We start from the raw sequence: 25063 nt of genomic DNA, 5'->3' as shown, positions 1-25063 counted from the left end.
CGATAGGAGTTGAAGTAATGAATTAAAATTCGTGCTAAGGCTTGGACTTTAACTTGGGTCTCCTGCTACTAAGCCGATATGATATCCGCTACATCACCCTGGCATTGTGGTAGCACAGCTGCACAGAATACCCTAGTCCAATGCCCTCCCTAACACAAACTTCAATTCACATGCCAGCCCAACTTGATTTCCCCCTTTTTAATTCATCACTATTGCCAAGGCTCTCCAATACTGGCAAAGTGCCCCAGCTTTGTACATAATGGGGAAATCCTGACTACTCCTGGCATAGGTGAGCTACTGATCTCACGTAATTATATCAATAGAGAGCCTTGGCAATATTGACGAGTTAAAAACAGGAAAATCAAGATGGGCTGAGATGTGTATTTATGCTTGCTCTACGAAGGACACTGGACTTGGGTATTCCATGCAGCTGTGTTACCCAATGCTAGGAAAGCGTAGTGGATAGCACATCTGTCCAGTACGCAGGAGACCCCAGTTCAAATTCTGGCCTTGGCACAAATTTTAATACATAACTTCTCATCCTATTCTTGTCAAAGAAAAAGCTGAGATGCAATATGTCTCCAGGAAAATGTAATTACATCAGATAAATGAATCTTAAAATTGTTGAGAGGTGAAGGCTAGGCTGAAGGCATACTGCAATTTACCATGGTTCTTTGGGATTTGATTCCACTACCTTTCAGTTTCTAGGCATGAGCTTTATCACTAGACCACCAAGACTGGCAACAATTACAAGGTGATTTTTCCAACGTGTGCAAACTTCAGAGACTGATGGATGAGAGGATACGGAACAAAAAAGGTCTAATGAACTCGTGTCCAAAAATGCATAGTTTCCATGCTAGAGACCATTTATTCAAACATACATTGTTAGAGAGACTGCGGTTTAATAGGCACTGTACCATTCAGCCACAGTTACAGTATGTGCTGAAAAGGGTTTCCATTTGCCTCATCGCAGGTGTGTATGCACCATAGCATGTTCTGTCTCCACACGATCACATCAGCCTGGATGCATCCGAACACTGTCAAAGGCGACATGAATATGCTGCTCCAGTGTCTCCACATCTGAAACGGGCTCTCCATACACAATACTTTTGAGACAGCCCCATAACCAGAAACTGCAGGTAGCAGCAGCCGGCCAAGACAGATGCAGTAACAGGGAAGTAACCAATTTTGTGACTTTTACGAGTTCCTAACCAGGAGTGAATTGCACAATTTAATCTGTGTCCTTCGATAGTTTAGTTTCTTGAGTTTCTGCATGTTAATTTAATATCTAATAGCCACAGTTCTCACATTTTCATTTGTGTCGGAAAGTAAACCGATTTTGTGACACATTACAAGTTCCTAATCAGGAGTGAATTATTTAGGTTCACCTGCATGCTTCAGTAGTTAGGCTATTGAATCTCTGCATATTAATCTAATTTATTAGACATAGTTCCTGCGTTTTCATCAGTATCTACAATAGAGTTCTGCAGCACATGCTGATAGTCTGTTTATTGGGGTAGTTTCGTTTCCCACAGTCTTCAGTATGGATAGGGACTGTGATTGTTGTGTGTGGATGCGAGCCGAGTTGGTGACACTTCGCTGTCAACTCCAGGCTGTGGTGGCTTCGGTTACACAGCTTGAAGCTCCAGTCGATGGGCACCACTATTCTGCGCCAGCTGGTGGGATCCGACAGACTTCCAGCACACCCGAGTCCTCCGATCGGTCCTCACCTGTGGCCAGCCCAGTTACTGCTCGCACTTAGGTTGACCCCTCACCCGTGGTCGAGTGGGAGGTCACCTCGGGGCATAGCAGGCAGCGAAAGGCTTCCCATGGGGCTGCACGTAAGACCTCCCCCATTAGACTGACAAGAAGGTTCCAGGTGCTGTCTGTGGCTGAAACCGTCGCTCAGCCAGATGCTGTCACCTGTCCTGTTTCAGAGGAAACCTCTCAGCCTACAAGATCCGGGCAATCGAAGAGGGTGAGATTATTGATAGTTGGGAGCTTCAACATTAGGCACGTTATGGGGCCCCTTAGGGACATGGCTGCCAAGAAGGTCTTTCCAGATGCCATGAAGAGCACAGGGTGCAGCCAACTGCAGGTGGTGGCTCACGTTGGTACCAACGATGTGTGTCACTTCGTATCTGAAGAGATTCTATCTGGTTTTGAGCAGCTAACAGAAGTGGTAAAGGCTATGTATTGCTTGTGAGATGAAAGCAGAGCTGACCATTTGCAGTATAGTTGACAAGACCGATTGTGGACCTCTGGTACAGAGCCAAGTGGAGGGTCTGAATCAGAGGCTCAGACAGTTCTGCGACCGTGTAGGCTGCAGACTCTTCGACTTGCGCCGTAGGGTGGTTGGCTTTCGGGTTCCACTGAATAGGTCACGTGTCCGCTATACGTAGGAGGCGACTAAAGTGCGCGTCATTTACGACGGCGACCGAATTTAGGTTCGTTCTGTGCATCTGACATCACAAAACACAGTCAGCCAATGAACAGAGAACAACGTTGCCAGAGCTCAACTGCAGTGCAGAGCACGGACGAGTGCCTTCAGTCTTAGAAACGTTCAGTCATAAATAAAGTAATTGAACAAAAGCAATGTCTTGATAGCAGACTTTCTTTTATAGAAAGTTTGGAAAAAGCATTCTTTATACCAGTTGGTTCATATTCTATTAATTAATTAAACCAAACAAGCAATAAGCCTCCTAATTCAGGCGATATCAAGGAAAAGTGTTTGTATCATTCTCACTAACCGCTTTTTCGCAATAAAGAACAGCGGTAATTGTTTATTTCCTACTGTACTTCGACGAAACGTGAGTAATTCATAATCATACCAACAGTGTTTGTCGGTATTTTACGTGATATTTTAAGTCCTACGGGAGATACAGTGAATGACGAGCTGTGTTAGCATAATAGTTAATGAGTGTGGCTGCTAAGCGAAAGGTTCTGAGTTCAAACTTTTATCGGTGCTTAATATTTTCTTTATTTAAAAACAATATCAAAGTGTCTTACTTCATGAATTTTATTTGTTTGTAATTTTTTGAAATTTCTAGTGGCAACTAAAATCGACCATACGGAAAGTATACGCTGTGGACTTTTACCTCTGCAAGCTCTTCAAAATTTCGTGCAATTGTTTACTACACCTAATATTGCACAATAACTGTGTTGAACATCGAAACAAAATTAAGTCATTTATGGGAGGAAGATATCAGCCAAGAAGATATGTAAAAATCAAATTATTGGGCCAAATAGATTTTGTGAAAACGAATGATAAAATGTGTCAAAGCAGTGGGAACACCATGTGTCTGCACAGGCGAGCAGTGCAGTGATGACAAAACGGTGCACAACGCGGAATGCGGGGAGCCCGTCTCTGTAGCAGCGAAAGGGTTAATGCGGCTGTGGTGGCTTCACTTCATAAACTTCGCGCTCCCCCCTAAACGTAAGTTTGCGAACTATACTATGGCGCCGCTTCTCCTGGCGCGTGCAACTGGCAACGCAGCAATCTCCCGCGTCCAGGCGGGCATGCGCGAACTGCCAAGATAGAAGAATTGAGCTATACATGGGCAGCAGGGGCTGTGTGACATGGACTGGGCAGTTTTTTAGGCTAGAGGGTCTCGGGAAAACACAAAAAAAGGCACCAGTCACAAAGAGTGCAGGCCGAATACCGGAAGAACATAGATACAGGAACCATCAGTATAAAAGCTGTAAACTGTTGTAGCTGTCATAGGCACTGAAAGCTGGCTAAAGCCGGAAATAAGTTCAGCTGTTAGTAGTAGTTTATCTTGTCATGAAATTGAAGTAGATAGTTCCTGTAAATTGGTATGGGTAGAGGTCATTGTTGGCAACTGGAATAAAATAATAACTGGATCCTTCTACCGACAGTAAACGGTTGTGAAAACACACTTGACCTCTTAGCAACAAATAATCCTCAGTTAATAACGAGCGTCAAAATGGATGCAGGGATCAGTGAACACAGGGTCGTCTTCTCAAGACTGAATATTGTAACCCCCAAATCCTACAAAAATAAAGGAAAAATATTCCTATTCAAAAAGGCAGATAAAAATTCACTTGACGTCTTCCTGAGACTAAATCTCCACTCCTTCCAATAAGTGCAGACCAGATGTGGCTTGAATTCAAAGAAATAGTATCAGCACCAATTGAGAGATTTATATGAAATAAATTAACAAACAGCAGAGCAGATCTTCCTTGGTACATAAAATGGGTCAAACACTGGTGCAGAAACAACAAAAAAAACATGCCAAATTTAAACAGATGCAAAGTGTCCAAGATTGTCAATCTTTTACACAAGCTCGAAATTTAGTGTGGTCTTCAATGTGAGTTGCTTAAAACAATTTTCACAACAAAGCTCTGACTCCAAAACTAACAGAAAATCCAAAGAGATTCTGGTCATATGTGAAGTATGCTAGTGGTAAGACACAATCAATGCCTTCTCTGCGCAAGAGCAATGGAGATACTATCGAAGACAGTGCTGCCAAAGCAGAGTTACTAAACACAGTCTACCAAAATTCCTTCACTGAAGAAGACAAAGTAAATATTCCAGAATTTGAATCGAGAAGAGTGCCAACTTGAGTAACGCAGAAGTAGATGACCTCAGAGTATTGAAGCAACTTAAATCATTTAATAAAAGCAAATCTTCTGGTCAGGACTGTATACCAATTAGATTCCTTTCAGAGTATGCTGATTCAATAGCTTAACAATCATATACAACCGTTTGCTTGCTGAAAGATCCATACCCAACGACTGGAATGTTGCAGAGGTCACACCAATATTCAAGAGAGGTAGTAGGAGTAAGCCACTAAATTACAGGCCCGTATCATTAACATCAATATGCAGCAGGATTTTGGAACATATATTGTGTTTGAACATTACGAATTACCTCGGGGGGGGGGGGGGGGGGGGGGGGGGGGGACGGTGCATTAACACACAGCCAACACGAATTTAAAAAACATTGTTCTTGTAAAACACAACTAGATCTTTACTCGCACGAAGTGTTGAGTGCCCAAGGGATTTCAGATGGATTCCATATTTCTGGATTTCCAGAAGGCTTTTGACACTGTACCACACATGCAGCTTGTAGTGAAATTGTATGTTGATGGAATATTGTCTCAGCTATGTGACTGGATTTGTGATTTTCTGTCAGAGAGGTAACAGTTTGTAGTAACTGATGGAAAGTCATCGAGTAAAACAGAAGTGATTTCTGGCATTCCCCATGGTAGTGTTATAGACCCTTTGCTGCTCCTTATCTCTATAAACCATTTGGGAGACAATCTCAGCAGCCGTCTTAGGTTATTTGCACAGGATGCTGTCATTTATCGACTAGTAAAGTCACCAGAAGTTCAAAACAAATTGCAAAACGGTTTAGAAAAAATATCTGTATGGTGCGAAAATTAGCATGAGTGCTAAAAGTAACCCACTACATGATAAATCAGTCAAATCTAAAGGCCATAAATTCAACTAAGTACCTAGGAATTACAATTACAAACAACTTAAATTGGAAGGAACACACAGAGAATGTTGTGGGGAAGGCTAACCAGAGACTACGTTTTATTGGCACGACACTTAAAAAATGTAACAGATCTACTAAGGAGACTGCCTACACTATGCTTGTCTGTCCTCTTATAGAATACTGCTGTGCAGCTTAGGATTCCTTACCAGATAGGATTGACAGAGTACATAGATAAAGTTCCAAGACGGGCATCACATTTTGTATTAACGTGAAATAGTGGAGAGAGTGTCACGGAAATGATATGGGATTTGGAATGGACATCACTAAAACAAAGGCGTGTTTCGTTGCGGAGAAATATTCTTGCAAAATTCCAATCACCAACTTTCTCCTCTGAATGCGAAAATATTTTGTTGATGCCGACCTACATAGGGAACACCATGATAAAATAAGGGACGGAAAAATACAGGTGTTCGTCCTTTCCATGCACTATATGGGATTGGAAAACTAGATAATTGTGAAGGTGGTTCGACAAACCCTCTGCCAGGCACTTACATGTGATTTGCAGAGTATCCATGTAGATGTAGATGTTGATTTAGATGCATGGGTTGAGATCCAGTGAATGACCAGGACACGCAACTGGCTCCCCTCATCCGATCCATCGTCCAGGGAAGACACGATTGACATGTGTCCTGACGTTAATGGTGAAGTGGGCTGGAGCACCGTCATGTAGCAGCCACATAACCCTTCGAATCATCAATGGCACTTTTTCCAGCATGGGAAGCAAATTAACACGCAAGGAACTCCGATGCTTCCAGCCTATTAGGCGACATATGGTCACCAATTACTCCTGCCCACACATTCTGGTTGCACTGATGCTGATGATTCGGTGTCACCATACCATGGGGGTACTGCATACTAACAAACATATGACTGTTATGAAAGTTGAAGATACCACTCTGTGTAAAGATGGCCTCATCTGTGAATACAATGGATGACACAAATCCTGGAATTGTGGTTGCCTGGTGAATAAACCAGTGAGAAAACTGCTCTCAATGCGGAAAGTCTGGCGCTTGTAAGCCCTGCACACGCTGTAAGTAATAACAGTAGTAACAACTGTCATGGAGAGTGTTCCACATAGTCGTCTGGCTTGTCTGGCTTATCTGGCTTATCCTGTATTGGCAGTTCAACTGCCTGGCACTGACACGGCGGCCGCCTTCCACAGCTTTAATCACATTTTCCCCCAAGTCTGGTGTCTGAACATTTCAGGTACCAGAATGAGCTTTTCACTCTGCAGCGGAGTGTGCGCTGATATGAAACTTCCTGGCAGATTAAAACTGTGTGCCCGACCGAGACTCGAACTCGGGACCTTTGCCTTTCGCGGGCAAGTGCTCTACAATCTGAGCTACCGAAGCACGACTCACGCCCGGTGTCACAGCTTTACTTCTGCCAGTATCTCGTCTCCTACCTTCCAAACTTTACAGAAGCTCTCCTGCGAACCTTGCAGAACTAGCACTCCTGAAAGGATACTGCGGAGACATGGCTTAGCCACAGCCTGGGGGATGTTTCCAGAATGAGCTTTTCACTCTGCAGCGGTCTCGGTCGGGCACACAGTTTTAATCTGCCAGGAAGTTTCATATCAGCGCACACTCCGCTGCAGAGTGAAAATCTCATTCTGGAAACATCCCCCAGGCTGTGGCTAAGCCATGTCTCCGCAGTATCCTTTCTTTCAGGAGTGCTAGTTCTGCAAGGTTCGCAGGAGAGCTTCTGTAAAGTTTGGAAGGTAGGAGACGAGATACTGGCAGAAGTAAAGCTGTGAGACCGGGCGTGAGTCGTGCTTCGGTAGCTCAGATTTTAGAGCACTTGCCTGCGAAAGGCAAAGGTCCCGAGTTCGAGTCTCGGTCGGGCACACAGTTTTAATCTGCCAGGAAGTTTCATTTCAGGTACGTCCTTCACGATTTCCTGCTTCCTGAAATGACCCCATCTCAGACAAACAGTGAAATACTGTTACAAACATTGAATGCTGTGGTGGTTGTAGGCGGGGATAGGTCTCCTGATACAATCTTGCTGCCTGCACCCCATTGCCATTTGCCTTTCCATAAGAAAGCACCATGTTGGCAAGCTCTCCACCATTGTGTACAATGCTGTATCACATCCAATATAATGTGAGTCAGCAACAGAAGTGAATCGGACATAACATTACCAATTCCTATGGCAGGAGAGGGCACTAGGGAACAATGTCCGAGGAACAGTACAACCCTCTAGGAGGAAACCCTGCATACTGTAACTGTGGCTGCCCAGTACTGCATGTATTAGACTGCAGTCTCTGTAACAAATATGACTGAATACATGGTCTCTAGCAGGAAATCATGCATTTCCGGACATAAATTCATTAGACCTTTTTTGTTCCATATTCTCTCACCGATCAATCCCTACAGTTTGTACACAGTGGAAAAAATTGCCCTGTATATTACTATACATTAGACATCAATAATGGTGAGAGTCATGACTTACAACTAGCCCTTACCTGTGTGATTCGGGTGTATAGTGGACGGTGATATGGGTGTAACTAATGTACACCTTTTGTTCCTATAATATTTTGTAACATTGGCAAGGCATATTTTGTTAGTGTGCATTTATTGATTTATTTTGATGGTTGGGGCCCCATTCTTCTTATGCCATGTTTATCAGTCTTCCTTTCTGAAAGGCTACGTCTTTGTACTTTCGAGTTACAAGGATGAAACACTGATAATCATATGTGACTAATTATGTTTTCACTTACCAGTTACCAACAGATAATTTTGGTATTTTCAACACACAAAGGACTGTAACAAACTCATTATAATTTACTGCTTCTAAAACTAATCATCATTCAAACTTAATAAAATGCAATCTTTTAACGTGAACTATTCTACTTATGTGTCATCTATGAACAAATATTGATATGAATGATACTCCATGATCTTTAGATCAAAGACTTTTGTATCTTTGGTTCCTGTTAATCTTACTGGAAAGGGATGACTAAGATCTGTGAAGGTGGGAAATCGTTTCGAAACTGTGCCGGTGATTGGACGTGGGGAGGCAAGATTAATCTGTCTTCATTGTGTCCACATGAAATGTATTGTCGATATATGAAGAAATGTGAAAAATTGTTTTGTACTTATTCAAGAGTGAGAGAATATATACTGTGGTGGTTTGAATTGGCGTTTCATTTGAAAGAATTTTATTTATACCTGATTACCTTATTTGAACAGCACAACAGAACCGCATTATTGACGATTTTGTTGGATGGAAATTAATATATTGCTCTTCAATATTTTCAAAATCTATGCACCCTCTCAATGAAATCGTACCCCATTTTGTTTCAGGACAAGCAGCAGAGTATTATTCTCAAATAATGACCTCATAGCATACAGTGTCAACACACAGACCTAGTACCTGTGCCCTGCAAGTTATCTTAATGAATCCTACACCCTGTGCACACAGACAGAATTGTGATTGTTCTTTTGTTACAACGGTTATTCAAAAATATCTAAATTATATTACAGGACATGGCGGCATTAGACACCCCAGAAAAAACAAATTCAGCTGGTACCATACAGTGCCTGCTGTTGTCATTTTGTAATACTGAAGTGATTTGAAATAATAAGCTTGGGAATGGAGCAGAATTTTAGAAGTCTTTCCTCAGTACAGCAAAAGGCGAGCGAAGCAGATCAATATGCAACATGGAATGGCAACAAGGAAGTACTGGTAGTGTTACATGCAGTACGACCACAAGACAGAAGTTGTTGCTACACAGCATAATAGCTGCATGTTTAAAGTGTCAGTACAGCAGGATGACATTATAGGGAGAGGATGATGATGTCACTTGGTGCAGAGACATTTACTGGGGTGCACACACTATGATAATGAGTTCTCTGGAAACCCACTGCCCTGAGCTGCTAACACCAGAGGCAGCCCAGACAGTACCGATAGAGCGACAGTCGATGTGCCGCAACGTTGCAGGTTGCCGAGTAATCACGTCCACAGCTGCATCGGCCGAGATGGCGCGACACGTGCGAGTGCCAGCAAATTCCGGAATAGCTAGTGCTTCTGCTCGCCACTACTGCAGGCAGCCACGAATGAAGAAAAAGTGGATTTTCTTAAATAATAGAACTCAGTACGTTGTCCTCAATAGTGAGTGTTCATCGGAAGTGAGGGTATCATCTGGAGTGCCCCAGGGAAGTGTGGTAGGTCCGCTGTTGTTTTCTATCTACATAAATGATCTTTTGGATAGGGTGGATAGCAATGTGCGGCAGTTTGCTGATGATGCTGTGGTGTAAGGGATGGTGTCGTCGTTGAGAGACTTTAGGAGGATACAAGATGACTTGGACAGGATTTGTGATTGGTGTAAAGAATGGCAGCTAACTCTAAATATGGATAAATGTAAATTAATGCAGATGAATAGGAAAATGAATCCTGTAATGTCTGAATACTCCATTAGTAGTGTAGCACTTGACACAGTCATGTCGATTAAATATCTGGGCGTCACATTGCAGAGCGATATGAAGTGGGACAAGCATGTAATGGCAGTTGTGGGGAAGGCGGATGGTCGTCTTCGGTTCATTGGTAGAATTTTGGGAAGATGTGGTTGACCTGTAAAGGAGACCGCTTATAAAACACTAGTACGACCTATTCTTGAGTACCACTCGAGCGTTTGGGATCCCTATCAGGTCGGATTGAGAGAGGACATAGAAGCAATTCAGAGGCAGGCTGCTAGATTTGTTACTGGTAAGTTTGATCATCACGCGAGTGTTACGGAAATGCTTCAGGAACTCGGGTGGGAGTCTGTCCTCATTAAATCCTCCACAAACTGTGGACCTTGCCATCAGTGGGGTGGTTTCGTGCCTCAGTGATACAGAGAGCCGTACCGCAGGTGCGACCACAATGGAGAAGTATCTGTTGAGAGGCCAGACAAATGTGTGGTTCCAGATGAGGGGCAGCAGCCTTTTCAGTAGTTGCAGCACAACAGTATGGATGACTGACTGATCTGCCCTTGTAACATTAACCGAAACTGCCTTACTGTGTTGGTACGGCAAATGACTGACAGCAAAAGGAAACTACAGCTATAATTATTTCCACGGGCTTTGCAGCTTTATTGTATGGTTAAATGATGATGATATCTGCTTGGATAAAATATTCCAGAGGAAAAACAGCCCTCCATTTGAATCTTGGGGCGGGGGCTATTCAGGAGGATATCATCAGGAGAAACAAAAATGGCATTCCACAGATCAGAGTGTGGAATGTCACGATCCCTTAATCGTGCAGGCAGTTTAGAAAATTTAAAAAGGGAACTGGAAAGGTTGAAGTTAGATATATTGGGAATTAGTGAAGTTTGGTGGCAGCAGGAAAATGACTTCTGGTCAGGTAAGTACAGGGTTATAAATACAAAACCAAATAAGGTTCAGAAAGGAGTAGTTTTAATAATGAATAAGAAAGTGAAATGCAGGTAAGGTATAGTGAACAGCATGATGAACACATTACTGTAGCCAAGATAGACACAGAGCCAACACCCACTACAGGAGTACAAGTTTATCTGCCAGTTAGCTCAAAATATGATGGAGAGATCGAAGAAATGTATGATGAGATAAAAGAAATTATTCAGATGGTTACGGGAGACAGAAATTTAATTGTGATAGGGCACTGGAATTCTATGGCAGGAAAAAGAAGAGAAGAAAAAATTGTAGATAAATACAGACTGGGGGAAAGGAATGAAAGAGAAAGCTGTCTGGTAGAATTTTGCACAGAACATAACTTCATGATCATTAACACGTGTTCCAACAATCAAAAAAGAAAGTAGTATGCATTGAAGAGACCTGGAGACGCTGGACAGTTTTAGATTGATTATGTAATGGTAAGACAGATTTAGGAACCAGGTTTTAAATTGTAAAATATTTCCGGGGGCAGATGTGCACTCTGGCTACAATTTATTGGGAAATGAAGGAGATAGAACCAGGACACATTGAACGAACCACAGGTTGAGAGTTTCAGAGGGAGCATTAGGCAATGACTGACTAGAACAGGGAAAATGAATACTGTCAAAGACAAATGGGTAGATTTGAGAGATGAAATAGTGAAGGCAGCAGAGGTTCAAATAGGTAAAAAGTCAAGGACTAGCAGAAATCCTTGGATAATACAGAAGATGTAGAATTTAATTAATGAATGGAGAAAATATAAAAATGCTGCAAATGAAGCAGGCGAAAGGAAAAAACAAACATATAAAAGATGAGATCGATAAAAAGTGCAAAATGGCTAAGTGGGAATCACTAAGAGGACAAATGTAAAGATTTAGAAGCATATTTCAAAAGGAGAAAGATGGATACTGCCTACATGAAAATTAAAGAGAACTATAGAGAAAAGTAGCAGTTGTATGAATATGAAGAGCTCAGATGGAAAACCAGTCTTAACCAAACAGGGGAAGCTAAAAGGTGCAAGGAATATACAAGTGTCTGTACAAGGGAGATGAACTTGAAGGTAATACTGGAGAACTGAAAGAGGATGTACATGAAGACAAGATGGGAGACATGATACTGCATGAAGAATTTGACAGAGCACTGAAAAACCAAAGTTGAAACAAGACCCAGGGAGTAGACAATATTGTTAGAACTACCGACAGCAGCCATGACGAAATTCTTCCATCTGGTGAGCAAGATATATAAGATAGGTGAAATACACTCCGACTTTAAGAATATAATAATACCAATTCTGAAGAAAGCAGGGCTGATAGTTCTGAAAATAACCAAACTATCAGTTTAATAAGTCACGGTTGCAAAACACTAACACAAATTCTTTATAGACAAATGGAAAAACTTGTAGAAGCCGACCTCGGTGAAGATCAGTTTGGATTACGGAGAAATGTAGCAACTGCAACATGCAAGGCAATACCAACCCTACGACTTATCATAGAAGACACATTAAGGAATGGCAAACCTACGTTTATAGCATCTGTAAACTTTGAGAAAGCTTTTGACAATTTTGACTGGAATACTATCAAGTCCTAAAGGTAGCAGGAGTAGAATATAGAGCGAAAGACTATAATTTGTGCGGGAGCCAGATAACAGTTATGTGTGTCGAGGGGCATGAAAGGGAAGCAGTGGTTGAGAAGGGAGTGAGACAGGGTTGTAGCCAATTTCCAATGTTATTCAATATGTACATTGGGCAAGCAGTAAAAGAAACCAAGGTAAAATTTGGAGTTGGAACTAAAGCTTAGGGAGAAGCAATAAACTTTTGTTGTGGCCTGCCATGTATAATACAAGTAACCATTTACAACTGGGTAGAGACATGCGCTTTGTAGGGCACGCACCAAAGCGGCTGCCATACCAGCACACAGGTGAGTGTAGCTTCACATACCATTTTTTTACTGTCGTGGGGCCCAGAGCAGAATGGTGGAATGATGGCATCTTCTTGTGTGGTGTGGGATCATCACTTGTCTCCCTTGTCAGTAACATGTTGCTCAAGTGTGTCCAGGCGACGATTCAAAGTCCCGAGTTGTTCGGAAACTTTCAGTCAGTAATCCTCACTGATGGCGGAGGCAGTATCATCATCTTGGGATTTTGTCATTTTATAGGTTTTTTACTGTCTAAGTGTACAGCAGACACTGTCTGACATTTCTAGTTGTGCAATAGTGTCATTTTTGTCACTCATTTTGTTTCAGTTTTAACAGGTTACATCAGTTAGTCGAACCAGGCACAATGTAATGTCAATTCTGTCATGTCCGACTCATTGACAGTAGCGTGCATATGGGCAGCAGCAAACGGACGGTCCTTTCTCACCAATATGCTCATTGTTTAATGCTTGCAGAATGCAGTGAGCATGTGAGTTCCAGACTCTTTTTAATGAGGTAGTTGGTAGATTCTGGTACCCATTTTGCACTGCCATTTTTGTAATAATGTCCAACACTAAAACCAATGTATGAGAGTATGAGGTGTTAATTGTCAGTATGAACAGCATGCATTCCACCATTTGAAACACGGTATGCAGCAGAAGTATGTTCCAACACACAAAATCCTAAAGCCGGTCGCTGTGGTAAATACGGCAAGATATCCACTTCGCTTTACGGCACGGTCGAGACACTGGACTCGACAGACAGAATGTCTGTCACTGGTATGGAAAATCCTGAACTTTGAAGAAATGTTTGTCCTTCACTATTTGAAGTTGCTTGGAAGTTAGTGCTCAGAGTTGAAAACAAGTTCCTTACTGAACAATGGGATGAGTTTGTTTATCTCATCTACAAATTTTTCCCGATCCTTGCCGTGCACCATCAAGCTGACGCTCTGTTTCAAATTTCATTGTCGTATGTCTTCCAATTCTGAAGCACTGTTTGAAGTTACGCAACTATACAATGCTTCCCTTGATTTATTTATTTATTTATTGTTCCGTGGGTCCAAATTAAGGAGAAGTCTCCACGGTCATGGAACGAGTCAATACATGAAATTATAACACGGTAGTAGAAACAGATAAAATGAAATATAAGAAACAAGTCGTAAGTTTAAATAAAGAAAATCAACAATGTAAAACTGGAATTTGCTTAATTTTTCAGCTCTTCCAGGAGCTCCTCGATTGGGATACTGCTAAGATTTTTCAGTTCTTGTGGTAGCTTATTGAAAATGGATGCAGCAGAATACTGCACTCCTTTCTGCACAAGAGTCAAGGAAGTGCATTCCATATGCAGATTTGATTTCTGCCTAGTATTAACTAAGTGAAAGCTGCTAACTCTTGGGAATAAGCTAATATTGCTAACAACAAACTACATTAAAGAAAATATATACTGTGAGGGCAATGTAAGAATTCTCAGACTATTGAAATCACTGTAATGTATGTTACATGTATTTGATGTGCATAGTCCAGAAGGTAACTATTGGGCACATCCTGTAAATTGTATCAAGCATCCTTGAAATGCACAAACACCTGTTTATATAACAAGTGCACCTTGTCCTCCCTTGAATATCCATTGCTTATCTTATACACTAAATGGCAATATTGCTGCAGACTTATTCAAAATCAATTCAGAACTGTTAATTTTGTTATGCTGTGGATGATCATCCATGTACATAATTATGTTAGTTCTTGCTCCTAGAACGACAATTGTCCTTTACTACCTTTCACTGGAGACGGGATTTGTGGCTCCTTGTCTGACAAGTATGATACACTACATACCTTGACAACTGTTTCAATATTAGTTTCACTTGTTAGGCACGTATTGTCCTCATTGTACTCCTCGTGTACATTGTTTGCACAGTCTAGTGTGTGCGACACTGCACTTTCCATTGGCTCACCTTGCATAAATACCACTTCTTTCTAGCTCTGCTAAATTCCTTGGGCTCCTTTCTTACCAAATGTCAACTTCGGCAACTGTTGTACGTATAACGCAATGCTTGCTTCGTTTATCGTTGCCATTCCTCTGCTTTTGTATCAACATCACTAGCACTGCTGGGAATTACTCGTCGATTAAGCAGTTCAATTACATTCCGTAGCCTCATGCTGTGCTCACCATTTCCATTAGCAGCCAATATTGTGGCTGCACGGTAGACAATACGTGAGGCATCACGGCCTTTTGCGACCTTGAAATCAAGGTGTTTCTCATCTGAAACACTTTTAATGGACTTTCATCACTTTCGTTCCAAATGCCTCATTTATAGGTCTTCACATTTTGTATTTAATCAGTATAGAAGAATAAAATGTGTTAAATGTCCAATTACCGAACAGGAAACCTCGAGATAAGTATTGTGCAGTGTGAAAAGACTGACTGTGTGTGAACCAAAAGTCTACTAGAAGCTACAAAATCACAAGGAGAGGTAAAATACTCACCGTTTTCCAATCACTGCCTCCGAATTTATACGTATGCACTTAAGGGTGTTCCTCTTGGCATTCAGGAAGTATTTTAAATCGTCGTTGTCAAAAGTTGTGTACAGAAAGTCAACCTCTGCTAGTCGCGGGCACCCGTCACCCAAAGGTCGCAGCACAGGAATGGGTTCCTTCAAGTTCATTGCCACCTCCAGCACACGGAGGTCCTGTAGGCGTGACACTGCCTCCGAAAATTTCTCAGACTTCAGCAGTTCGTTGGATATCCGTAGTGTGCGTATTCTGGAGCACTTCTCAACTAAGTTTTCCAGCACCTGCAACCAAACAACAATTTCTGTACTGTACAAATGCCTCCAAACAAATGAATGGAAAACCTTGAGAGGAAAGGAAGTCAATTACTAGCTGTTTAAATGGACACTTTCTGTCAGTTCTGAAGCATACAATCAATTTCCAACAATAAAAGTCACACTGTAGCCTGACAGATGGACGAGTCCAGAGAAGGGAAGTAAGCCACACATTACACAACCACCAGACTACTCTTGTTCGGTAAGAACAGGATGCAGCACCATCTAGCGAATCCCGAGACGGTTCTCACTGTGAATGTCGCAACTGCTCCCTTCCCACTTGTCTGTGCAATGCAAGTAATTGTTCTGTTTGAGTGACTTCAATACAATCAAACTCAATTTTGTTTCTCTGTTAACTGACTACATATCCTCCCACTAAGTGTAAGAATGTTACTAAATTTTTCCCCAGAAAAAGTTCAGAATCAGAATGGAAACTTATCTGAATTCCACAGTTCAGAAGACTGTTTTCAGGGGTGGCATAAAATGATTACTGGCTCCTTCTATCGCCCACCGTACTCATCTCCTGATGTAACCGAAAACTCTAGAGAAAACCTCGGTTCACTTGAACATAAGTTCCCCAATCAAATTGTAATCATCAGTGGAGACTTTAATCAGCCAACAATTAATTGGAAAAATTACAGTTTTGTTAGTGGTGGGTGTGGTAAGACATCCTGTGAAGCTTTATTAAATGTATTCTCTAAAACTACCTAGAACAGATAGTTAGGAAGACCACTTACAATGGCAACAAATTGGCCTGACCTCCTTGAGGATGTCCACATCAAATATGGTATCACTGACCATGATGCAGTTGTGACAACAATGATGACAAAAGAACAAAGGACAACTAAAACAAGCAGAAAGATATATATGTTCAGTAAACTAGATAAAAAATAGGTAGTGTCATATATCAATGAAGAATTTGAAACTTTCAGCGCAGGGCAGGAGCATCTGAAGGAAATCTGGCTCAAGTTTAAAAGAATAGTCGATCATGCACTGGATAGATATGTACCCTGTAGAACAGTTCATAATGGAACGGACCCTCCATGGTAAACAGTCACCATTCGGAAACTTCTAAAAAAAAACTGAAGTTACTGCATAATACATGTAAAACAAAATGTAGGGCTATAGATAGAGAGATGTTGATTGAAATATGTTTAACTATCAAGAGAGCAATGCATGATGCTTTCAAAGACTACCTTAGCAGAATATTGTCAAATGACAATTCACTAAACCCAAAGAAATTCTAGTCATATGTAAAGGCTGTTAGTGGCACCAAAGCTAGTGTCCAGTCCCTAGCCAATGAGATAGGAACTGAAATTGATGATAGCAAAGCAAAAGCTGAACTCTGTTTTCAAACATTCCTTTACAAAGGAAAACCCAGGAGAATTGCCCAAATTTAATCCCCTGAAAAGATGAATGAAATGAGTGTTAGTAGTGTCAGTTGTGTTGAGAAATAGCTAAAAGTGTTAAAAGTAAACAAGGCTCCAGGCCCCAACAGAATCCCTGTCAGATTCTATACTGAATTTGCGGTTGACTTAGCCCCTCTTCTAACTGTAATCTATCATAGACACCTTGAACAAAAAGTCACACCCAGTTCTTGGAAAAAGGCACAGGTCACAACCGTCTACAAGAAGGTTAGTAGAAGTGATCCACAAAATTACAGTCCAATATCCTTGACATCAATTTGTTGTAGAATCTTGTATTCTGAGCTCAAAAATAATGACGTATCTTGAACAGAATGACTTTTGAGCTCAAACATAATGAGTTATCTTGAACAGAATGACCTTTACAATGCCAAACAGCACTGATTTCGAAAACATCAATCGTGTCAAACCCGACTCACATGGGAAAGCTTCAGATCAAGGCAACCAGGTAGATGCAGTATTTCTTGATGTAGTAAAAGCATTTGACTCAGTATCACACCTACACTTATTGTCAAAAGTACGATCATATGCTGTGTCGAGTGAAATTTGTGACTGGACTGAGGACTTTTCAGTAGGGAGGACACAGCATGTTATCTTGGATGGAGAGTCAGTGTCAGATGTAGAAGTAACTTCAGGTGTGCCCCAGGCAAGTGTGTGGGGACCCTATTGCTCATATTGTATATTAATGACCCCGCAGACAATATTAGTAGCAAAATCAGGCTTTTTGCACATGATGCAATTATCTATAATGAGTTACTATCTGAAAGAGGCTGCATAAATATTCAGTCAGTTCTTGATGAGATTTCAATGTGGTGCAGAGATTGACAACTTGCTATAAATGTTCAGAAATTTAAAATTTTGCACTTCACAAAACGAAAAAACATAGTATCCTACAACGATAATATCAGCGAGCCACTATTTGAATCTGCCACCTCGTACAAATACCTGAGTATAACACTTTGAAGGAATATGAAATGGAGTGATCACATAGGTTGTCTTAGTGCCGAGCAGGTGGTAGACTTCAGTTTATCGGTAGAACATTGGGGAAGGGCACTCGGTCTACAAAAGAGATTGCTTACAAATCACTTGAGCGACCCATCCTAGAATATTGCTCAAGTGTGTGGGATCTGTACCAAATAGGACTAACAGGAGATATTGAATGGATACAGAGAAAGGCAGCACGAGTGGTCACAGGGTTGTTTAATCTGTAGGAGAGTCACAAAGATATTGAAGGAACTGACCTGGAAGACTCTTGAAGATAGGTCTAAACTATCCAGAGAAAGTTATATTGACAAAGTTTCAAGAACCAGCTTTAAATGATGACTCTAGGGATCTGTTACCACCCCCTACGTATCCTTGACTTAGTAATCGTGAGGATAAGATTAGAATAATTACTGCACGCACAGAGGCATTCAAACAATCATTCTCCCCACACTCGACACACGAATGGAACAGAAAGAAACCCTATTTACTTGTACTATGGGACATACCCCCTGCCATGCATCTCGTGGTGACTTGCAGAGTGTAGATGTAGAACAAGGAAAGGTTTTTAGTACTCAGAAGTATTTAATGGATCTTATAAAGTTGTCTTAAGCTTCAATATTAAACAATGGAAAATCAAAGATGGAATGTAACAAAATTAGAGAAGGAAAGTTGCTACTCAGAGGAGGTACTGAGTTGCGATGTTGTTGTTGTGGTCTTCAGTCCTGAGACCGGTTTGATGCAGCACTCCATGCTACTCTATCCTGTGCAAGCTGCTTCATCTCCCAGTACTTACTGCAACCTACATCCTTCTGAATCTGCTTAGTGCATTCATCTCTTGGTCTCCCTCTACAATTTTTACCCTCCACACTGCCCTCCAATGCTAAATTTGTGATCCCTCGATGTCTCAGAACATGTCCTCCAAACGATCCCTTCTTCTAGTCAAGTTGTGCCACAAACTTCTCTTCTCCCCAATCCTATTCAATACCTCCTCATTAGTTGTGTGATCTACCCATCTAATCTTCAGCATTCTTCTGTAACACCACATTTCAAAAGCTTCTATTCTCTTCTTGTCCAAACTATTTATTGTCCACGTTTCACTTCCATACGTGGCTACACTCCATACAAATACTTTCAGAAACGACTTCCTGACACACAAATCTATACTCGATGTTAACAAATTTCTCTTCTTCAGAAACGCTTTCCTTGCCATTGCCAGTCTACATTTTATATCCTCTCTACTTCGACCATCATCAGTTATTTTGCTCCCCGAATAGCAAAACTCCTTTACTACTTTAAGTGTCTCATTTCCTAATCTAATTCCCTCAGCATCACCCGACTTAATTCGACTACATTCAATTATCCTCGTTTTGCTTTTGTTGATGTTCATCTTATATCCTCCTTTCAAGACACTGTCCATTCCGTTCAACTCCTCTTCCAAGTCCTTTGCTGTCTCTGACAGAATTACAATGTCATCGGTGAACCTCAATGTTTTTATTTCTTCTCCATGGACTTTAATACCTACTCCGAATTTTTCTTTTGTTTCCTTTATTGCTTGCTGAAGATTGAATAACATCGGGGATAGGCAACAACCCTGTCTCACTCCCTTCCCAACCACTGCTTGCCTTTCATACCCCTCGACTCTTATAGCTGCCGTCTGGTTTCTGTACAAATTGTAAATAGCCTTTCGCTCCCTGTATTTTACCCCTGCCACCTTAACAATTTGAAAGAGGGAATTCCAGTCAACATTGTCAAAAGCTTTCTCTAAGTCTACAAATGCTAGAAACGTAGGTTTGCCTTTCCTTAATCTTTCTTCTAAGATAAGTCGTAAGCTCAGTATTGCCTCACGTGTTCCAATATTTCTACGGAATTCAAACTGATATTCACCGAGGTCGGCTTCTATCAGTTTTTCCATTCGTCTGTAAAGAATTCATGTTAGAATTTTGCAGCTGTGACTTATTAAACTGATAGTTCGGTAATTTTCACATCTGTCAACACCTGCTTTCTTTGGGATTGGAATTATCATATTCTCTTGAAGTCTGAGGGTATTTCGCCTGTCTCATACATCTTGCTCACCAGACGGTAGAGTTTTGTCAGGACTGGCTCTCCCAAGGCAGCCAGTAGTTCTAATGGAATGTTGTCTACTCCTGGGGCCTTGTTTCGACTCAGGTCATTCAGTGCTCTGTCAAATTCTTCGCACAGTATTGTATCTCCCATTTCGTCTTCATCTACATTCTCTTCCACTTCCAGAATATTGTCCTGAAGTACGTCGCCCTTGTATAGACCCTCTATATACACCTTCCACCTTTCTGTTTTCCCTTCTTTGCTTAGAACTGGGTTTCCATCTGAGCTCTTGATATTCATACAAGTGATTCTCTTTTCTCCAAAGGTCTCTTTAATTTTCCTATAGGCAGTATCTATCTTACCCTTAGTGAGACGAGTTGCGATAGGCACAACAAAAACATTCACACAATTATAGCTGTCGGCCATTAAGGCCTTTATCAGCACACACACACACACACACACACACACACACACACACACACACACACACAGTCTCAGAGAGCTGAAACTACACTGCGAGCAGCAGCACCAGTGCATGATGGGAGTGGTGACTGGGTGGGGGTACGGAGGAGGCTGGGGCAGGGAGGGAGAGGTACAGTATGGTGGGGATGGCGGAAAGTGAAGTGTTGCAGTTCAGACGGAGGATAGAAGAGAAGGTACGGAGGGGGGAGGGGTAAGTGGCAGAAAGGAGAGAAATAAAAAAAAATTAAAAGACTGGGTGTGGCGGTGAAATGACAGCTATGAAGTGCTGGAATGGGAACAGGGAGGGGGCTGGATGGGTGAGGACAGTGAATAAGGAAGGTTGAGGCCAGGAGGGTCACGGGAATGTAGGATGTATTGCAGGTAAAGTTCCCACCTGCGCAATTCAGAAAAGCTGGAGCTGGTGGGAAGGATCCGTACGGCACAGGCTGTGAAGCAGTCATTGAGATGAGGGATATCATGTTTGGCAGCGTGTTCAGCAACAGGGTGGTCCACTTGTTTTATGGCCACAGTTTGTCGGTGGCCGCTCGTGCGGACAGACAGCTTGTCGGTTGTCGTGCCTACATAGAATGCAGCACAGTGGTTGCAGCTTAGCTTGTAAATCGCATGGCTGGTTCCACAGGTAGCCCTGCCTTTGATGGGATAGGTGGTGGTAGTGACCGGACTGGAGTAGGTGGTGGAAGGAGGATGTACAGGACAGGTCTTACATCTAGGTCTATTACAGGGGTATGAGCCACGAGGTACGGGATTGGGAGTAGGGGTAGTGTAAGGATGGATGAGTATATTGTGTAGGTTTGGTGGACGGCGGAATACCACTGTGGGAGGTGTGGGAAGGATAGTGGGCAGGACAGTTCTCATTTCCGGGCACAATGAGAGGTAATCGAAACCCTGGTTGAGAATGTAATTCAGTTGCTCCATTCCCGGATGGTACTGAGTTATGAGGGGAATGCTCCTTTGTGGCCAGACTGTGGGACTTTCGGAGGTGGTGGGAGACTGGAAAGATAAGACACAGGAGATCTGTTTTTGTACAAGGTTGGTAGGATAAGGGGAGTTTGCATGTTGAGGGATTTGAGGAATGATGGCAAAGCAAGGTTCGAGTTTAAGAAACTCTGGAAAGTTAACAGGGGGTGGTTAGGAGGCAGTAGGGGAGGATCACAGTTGGATAGATGAGTGAACTGAGTTACACAAGGTTCAATATTGGTCTTCGGTCGAGTCTGGCCGGTCGGGTTGGTGGCGAAAAAGTGTTTCCACCGTAGGGACCGGGAAAAGGAGAGAAGGTCTTTAACAAGTCCTGGATGATTGAATTTGGGAGTGTGGCAAAAGGTGAGGCCTTTGGAAAGGACTGATGTTTCTGTGGGGCTAAGGCTTCTGGAGGAAAGGTTCATGACTGTGTTGCAGGTCTCTTTAGGTTCTGGGTTCTGTGTGGTGGTGGGAGGGAGTTTTGGAGGGTGGGGTAAGTGTAGTAGGTCTGCGAGACAGGGTTTGTCAGCTATGAGGGGGCGTGGGGGAGGTTTGGAGGTGGTTGTAGAGGTCGTGGACAATGGTACTCTGAGATGGGAATAGGAAGTAAGCAGGATGGAGAGCTTTTAGAGGTTGTGGTGTGCATGTTGCTCAAGTTCCTGCAGGGAAAGAGTTTCAATGTGTGTTATGGGTTCCAGTAATTTGTGATTACACAGCAGGAGAATTTTGCGGATGGAGAGAAGGTACTGCAAGGAGGGGTGGCAACCAGAGATGGGTAATTTGATGGTAAGGCCATTAGGGGGGACTGCATGAGCCAAGTAACAATGCAGGAACAGTATGTGGGACTGGGATCTGGCTAGGGATAAGGAAACTTTTCTGTATTGATGCAGACAGAAGGAGTAAGGATCCATGGTGGTGCAAAAAAAAAAAAAAAAAAAAAAAAAAAAAAAAAAAAAAAAAAAAATAATTTGCGAAAAAGTAAAAAAAAAGAAGAAGAAGAAGAAGAAGAAGAAGAAGAAGAAGAAGAAGAAGAATTACGTCCGAAAAATTATGTAAAAATACACCCAAATACCTGTGAAAAATCATGGAAAGGACGAAATGGATGCACAAGGGGAAAAGACGAGATGAAATCTGATGAGGACGACCATAGCAGAAGGCGACAACTCACTAAAATTGGCGAGAAGTTGCAAGGATCAAATAGAGAATAATTAATAAATATATGAATATTACTGTGGGTAGCATGTTAGTTGGCAGATAAGTTGGATTAAGGGGGATAGCAGATGTGACTGGATAAGGTGCATTTAGTGGGTGCGAACAGGGATAGAATGGAGAAAGTGTAGGGGGTGGGGAGGATGTTGTAGGTAGAGATACAAGATCATGTGACAAAGGAAAGGTGCGGGAGATAATAAGCAAAAACATGGGAACTGACGCAGGGAGTGTGACTAGTTTGAAAGTATAGGATTAATTATATCGGCGGCAGTAATGTGGGGCAAAAAATGCTGCACCAACAATAAACGTGGTCTTGAGGCCATCTGAAGCGCGCAGCTGAGACGGTTGATACAGTGTGGCTCATAAGTAGAGCGTGCAGTGCGGTCCATAAGGCAACAAGAGAAACACAGGAAAGAAAAGAAAGAAGGATGGACATTGAGTGTAGCGACGCGAAAGAAAGTAGTGACAAAGGAAAACAGAGCAGGGTTAGGATTGAAGAAAAGCCGTCAAGCAAAAATCAAACAGTGGGAAATCCAGGATGGGATGTAACAATATTAGAAAATGAAAGTTGCTACTCACCATATGGTGGAGATGCTGAGTTGCGATAGGCATAACAAAAAGATACACACACACACACACACACACACACACACACACACACACACACACACACACACACACACACACGCGCGCGAGCAACTTGCACACACATCTGCAGTCTCAGATAACTGAAACCACACGGCAAGCAGCAGCACCAGTGTATGATGGGAGTGGCGAGTGGTGACTGGGTGGGGGTAAGGAGGAGACTGGGGTGGGGAGGTGGAGGTATAGTATGGTGGGGGTGGCGGACAGTCAAGTGTTGCAGTTTAGACGGAGGGCAGGAGAGAAGGTGCGGAGGGGGGAGGGGTAAGTGGCAGAAAGGAGAGAAAGAAAAAGAAATTAAAAGACTGGGTGTGGCGGTGAAATGACGGCTGTGTAGTGCTGGAATGGGAACAGGGAGGGTGCTGTATGGGTGAGGACAGTGACTAATGAAGGTTGAGGCCAGGAGGGTTATGGGAACGTAGGATGTACTGCAGGGAAAGTTCCCACCTGCGCAATTCAGAAAAGCTGGTGTCGGTGGGAAGGATCCGTATGGCACAGCCTGTGAAGCAGTCATTGAGATGAGGGATATCATGTTTGGCAGCACATTCAGCAACAGGGTGGTACACTTAGTTTTTGGCCACAGTTTGTCGGTGGCCGTTCGTGCGGACAGACAGCTAGTCTGTTGTCGTGCCTACATAGAATGCAGCACAGAGGTTGCAGCTTAGCTTGTAGATCACATGACTGGTTTCACAGGTAGCCCTGCCTTTGATGGGCTAGATGATGTTAGTGACTGGACTGGAGTAGTTGGTGGTAGGAGGGCACGAGAGAAATCACTCAGTCTCCTTTGTAGACTGAGTGCACTTTCCCAGTATTCTACCAATAAACCAAAGCCTATCACCCGCTTTACCCACAACTGAGTCTATGCGATCATTCCATTTCGTATCCCTACAAAGTGTCACACCCAGGTATTTGTGTGAGTTGGCACATTCAAACAGAGAGTTGTGGTTTTTAAGCATTGTTTTCTCATAAACTTCTCTGTAGTCTGAGTAGCTGCTATTTTGTCATTCTCAAAATTTGTTATGTTGGTAATCTGTTTTAATGTGGGGCAGTTAGCAGGTGTGGTGTTCTAGAGCTGCTTGGAATATTGGGTTTGAGTCAATCACTAATCCACAAGAGTGGTCAAAACTGAAAGTGGGACCCTGAGGCACCTGAAGAGGCCAGAATAACAATGAATAACAATGAGAAACAAGAAAAGGAAGAGAGGGAATGAGAAACATGTAAACCAAGAAGATTATGCAACTGGAATGTGTTACGAACAACAGAGGTGAGTCACAGTTCAAATATAACTGAAATTTTTGGGATGTTTCTTGGTACTGTTTGGAGGAAAGTAGACTACAGACACTAATGTACAATCAACAGGAAGGAATATATATATATATATATATATATATATATATATATATATATATATATATACATACTGATTAATTGTAAAAAGTATCCTTAATTTTCATTATCAGATGTAATTATTTCTCGAATAAAAACTTCTGGCTGAAATGACGTGATTGTAGCCTGCTTTTTAAATAGGCATGTAGTTAATCAGTCCTTAAAAGTTTCAGCAGCTAAGTAAGAGAGGTAGTCAGTGCATAGATTCCACGTATGGATCTGCAAATAAATCTGTAATTTACTGATCTTCACAAAAAAATTTTAATAAAATC

At 42.2% G+C, this 25063-nt stretch overlaps 1 protein-coding gene across 1 annotated transcript in view; it reads right to left on the bottom strand.

Moving 5' to 3' along the window:
* LOC126215287 (uncharacterized) overlaps positions 1 to 25063 on the bottom strand; it is a 109743-nt gene that overhangs the window by 32759 nt on the left and 51921 nt on the right. Inside the window, exon 4 of the mRNA XM_049941975.1 lies at positions 15308 to 15615. Coding sequence (XP_049797932.1) covers positions 15308 to 15615 — 308 coding nt within the window. The remainder of the gene's footprint in view (positions 1 to 15307; positions 15616 to 25063) is intronic.

This window comes from Schistocerca nitens, chromosome 12, assembly GCF_023898315.1.
Source record: "Schistocerca nitens isolate TAMUIC-IGC-003100 chromosome 12, iqSchNite1.1, whole genome shotgun sequence".
Classification (NCBI taxonomy): Eukaryota; Metazoa; Arthropoda; class Insecta; order Orthoptera; family Acrididae; genus Schistocerca; species Schistocerca nitens.
Note: the sequence above shows the minus strand (reverse complement) of the source record. Positions and strands in the feature narration are given on the sequence as shown.